This window comes from Mesitornis unicolor, unplaced genomic scaffold (assembly GCF_000695765.1).
Source record: "Mesitornis unicolor isolate BGI_N332 unplaced genomic scaffold, ASM69576v1 scaffold40562, whole genome shotgun sequence".
Lineage (NCBI taxonomy): Eukaryota > Metazoa > Chordata > Aves > Mesitornithiformes > Mesitornithidae > Mesitornis > Mesitornis unicolor.
Genome location: NW_010171959.1, coordinates 38,897 through 41,473, shown reverse-complemented (window position 1 = coordinate 41,473; position 2,577 = coordinate 38,897). Strand labels below are relative to the sequence as shown.

The following is a 2,577-nucleotide window of genomic DNA, read 5'->3' as shown; positions in this document are numbered from 1 at the left end:
AACGTTCTGTGATTCTGTGATTCTGTATCTACTACCTGTTGAAATAAACCACTCTTTTGTTTTATTATGTTTACTGAAAATATGTGACAGGTTCCAGTGCATGGCTCTTCATAATCCAGATTTTAGCACAGACGATGATTCATGGGACAACAGCTCTGCAGAATTTGAGCAAAGGTTTCAACTGGGAAGTGAAATGACAAGTTTGTCTAGGTCTGCTTCTTCTGAGAAATATGAAATCTTGGACAACCTTCATGTCAAGTTCAACTTATCAAAGATGAGGTCTGAATTCAAACATTCATTTATTTCTGTTTCTATTATTTTTCTTTAAATTTGTTTCTGCAGGGATGAATTTTAAAGTATAGACGTCTAGACAATGATTTATTTTCTGCAAATGAATAAAATAACAATCCATATTTAGGCTGTATCTTGCCTAGTTTAGTTTAAAAATAAGCCCTGGTGAAATTGATTACAGCCTCTACGTAATGATTGTTTGCCACTTTTTCTTATGAACATCAACCATTACATCTATTCTAATTTTGATAATAAATACTTTCTGTATTGTTTTTAATGTTTCTTTGAAACCATTTCTTAAAAGTCTGTTGGTTGATTCCACAGCTTTATTCTTCAGTGATTTGATGCTTTTATGAAATATTTCACTTTAATAAAAATATGTATCTAACAGTCTTTCTGGAGTCATTACACTAGCTTTTCATATATACACAATGCAAAATCTAACTGCATATTTTTCTGTCTTTATGTACATTAATATATTTCACTCTTTACCTCAAAGTACTCTTCCTCATGTAGGCATGGAGGAAATTTAATCTGTTAATATATTAAAAAATACCAATGTGATAAGAGCTTAAGTTCAAATTTTCTCAGGATATTTTTGCCTCAGATTTAACTGGCAAACCCTTTAATCTTGGATACTAATTCTCTTTGCCCCTTCCAGAATTTCAACTTTTTACTGGTTTGATTTGGCTTCTGCTCTGCAGATTTGCATGGAGCCTAGCACTGCATGTCTGCATCTCTGTTTTGATCCACAGAGCCTTTCCAATGAGATTTTTGTGCATCTTTTCCCAATCTGTACATTGTCTTAGCTCATCACTTCACAATTGTTTTCCTCCTTTCATTGTGCGTACGGTATTGTGTGAAGTGCCGCTCTCCTGAACTGCTGATGTACAAATGGAGCAGGAGAGTTTCAAAGGATGCAATTAGTGCAATATGAGCAGATGTGAAGAAGTTTGGCAGGCTTCTTTTTTCACACTCACAGTAGTTTTCCCTGGTATCTAATGGAACAAAGGCATTGAGCGGGAGTGAAGAATTCATTGCTTCCAGAACAGCGTAAGTTTATAATCTTGGGAGTAGCGCATTTCTCTGACAGAACTTCCAGTGAAATATTTTCATTGCTATATTGCAGGTTGCACATATGGGGCCAGCTCCTTGGCTGTCGTAAATCAGCATAACTCAGCTGAGATAATAAATGGAGCTAAGCTGTCTGACACCACATGCAGATCAGACTAAAAATTATTTGGTATAGAACAGGGGCTGAAATCCTTCATAGATTTATACTTTGTGCATTTCCAACTGAAGTCAAATAGAATTGCACCAGAGGCATATATCAGTGCTGGATTTGGCACAGGGTTTGTACTTGCATTGCTGTGCCAGATTAGTGCTACAGGAAAAAACAGATTGCAGACCATGGGTGAGTCAAAGGCTGATCACTTCGCAACTGTAAGCTGTTAAAAGTGGTGCTTCCCTAATACAAAATGACATGAAAACAAACAGGCAGGAGGAAAAGAGCCTTCTAAATTCTACATTTAATAAAATAATTTCTAAAAGGTTGCCAGCTCCATTGGATAAGTTTCTGTTGTTTACAGACAAGTGGTTGTGAATTTATAAAGGCTTAATTAATGCTTTTTGATTTCTCTTACATCTTAAAACCAAGTTATTGCTGTTTCTTTTTTCAATAATAATTTGATATATTATTAGAAATTATAATTTGGAAGTACAAACAGAAAATATCAAGTACATTAAAACTAAATCAATCTTGACTGGGCTTTAATAATTAATAACACAACAAATTCTCAAAAATACCAAAATAGAACTGTAATGTAGAGATGGGGATAACAGACAAGTATAATAGAGAATATATGACTAAGCTGGCACTAGATATTTTCCATAAATCACACAATACCAAAAGAAGTTATCATTTGTGAGGCGGTGATAATGGTTTTTATTGTCATTCCTCTCTTTACAAGCCTTTATAATCCTCTTCTCCCTCTCTACCACCTAATTTTTCATTAGAGCAGGTCTATCTGGCATTTCTGAAAGAAGCCACCTAGCTGGCATCACCTCTTCCTCTCCCTTCTCTAGATTTTTATACTATGCAAAGTCTGCATAAAGTCACTACCACTTGGATTTCATAGGATAGTGTAACCCCTTCACATCTGTTTGTCTGTAGCAACATACTTTTATTAGCTGCCGGGTTTTTTTTCCTGCCTGTTTGGAGAATTCTAAACAGGAAGAAATCTTTAGAAAAAATGTTTCTAAAAAATGGTTCTCCAGTCATTCCTG

General features: G+C 35.0%; 1 protein-coding gene across 1 annotated transcript in view; it reads left to right on the top strand.

Moving 5' to 3' along the window:
- Window positions 1-100: 100 nt before the first annotated feature.
- LOC104537362 (P protein-like) overlaps window positions 101-2,577 on the top strand; it is a gene marked incomplete at its 3' end in the record, with an annotated part of 37,017 nt that continues 34,540 nt past the window's right edge. Inside the window, exon 1 of the mRNA XM_010180212.1 lies at window positions 101-279. Within this exon, the coding sequence (XP_010178514.1) occupies window positions 101-279 (179 nt within the window). The remainder of the gene's footprint in view (window positions 280-2,577) is intronic.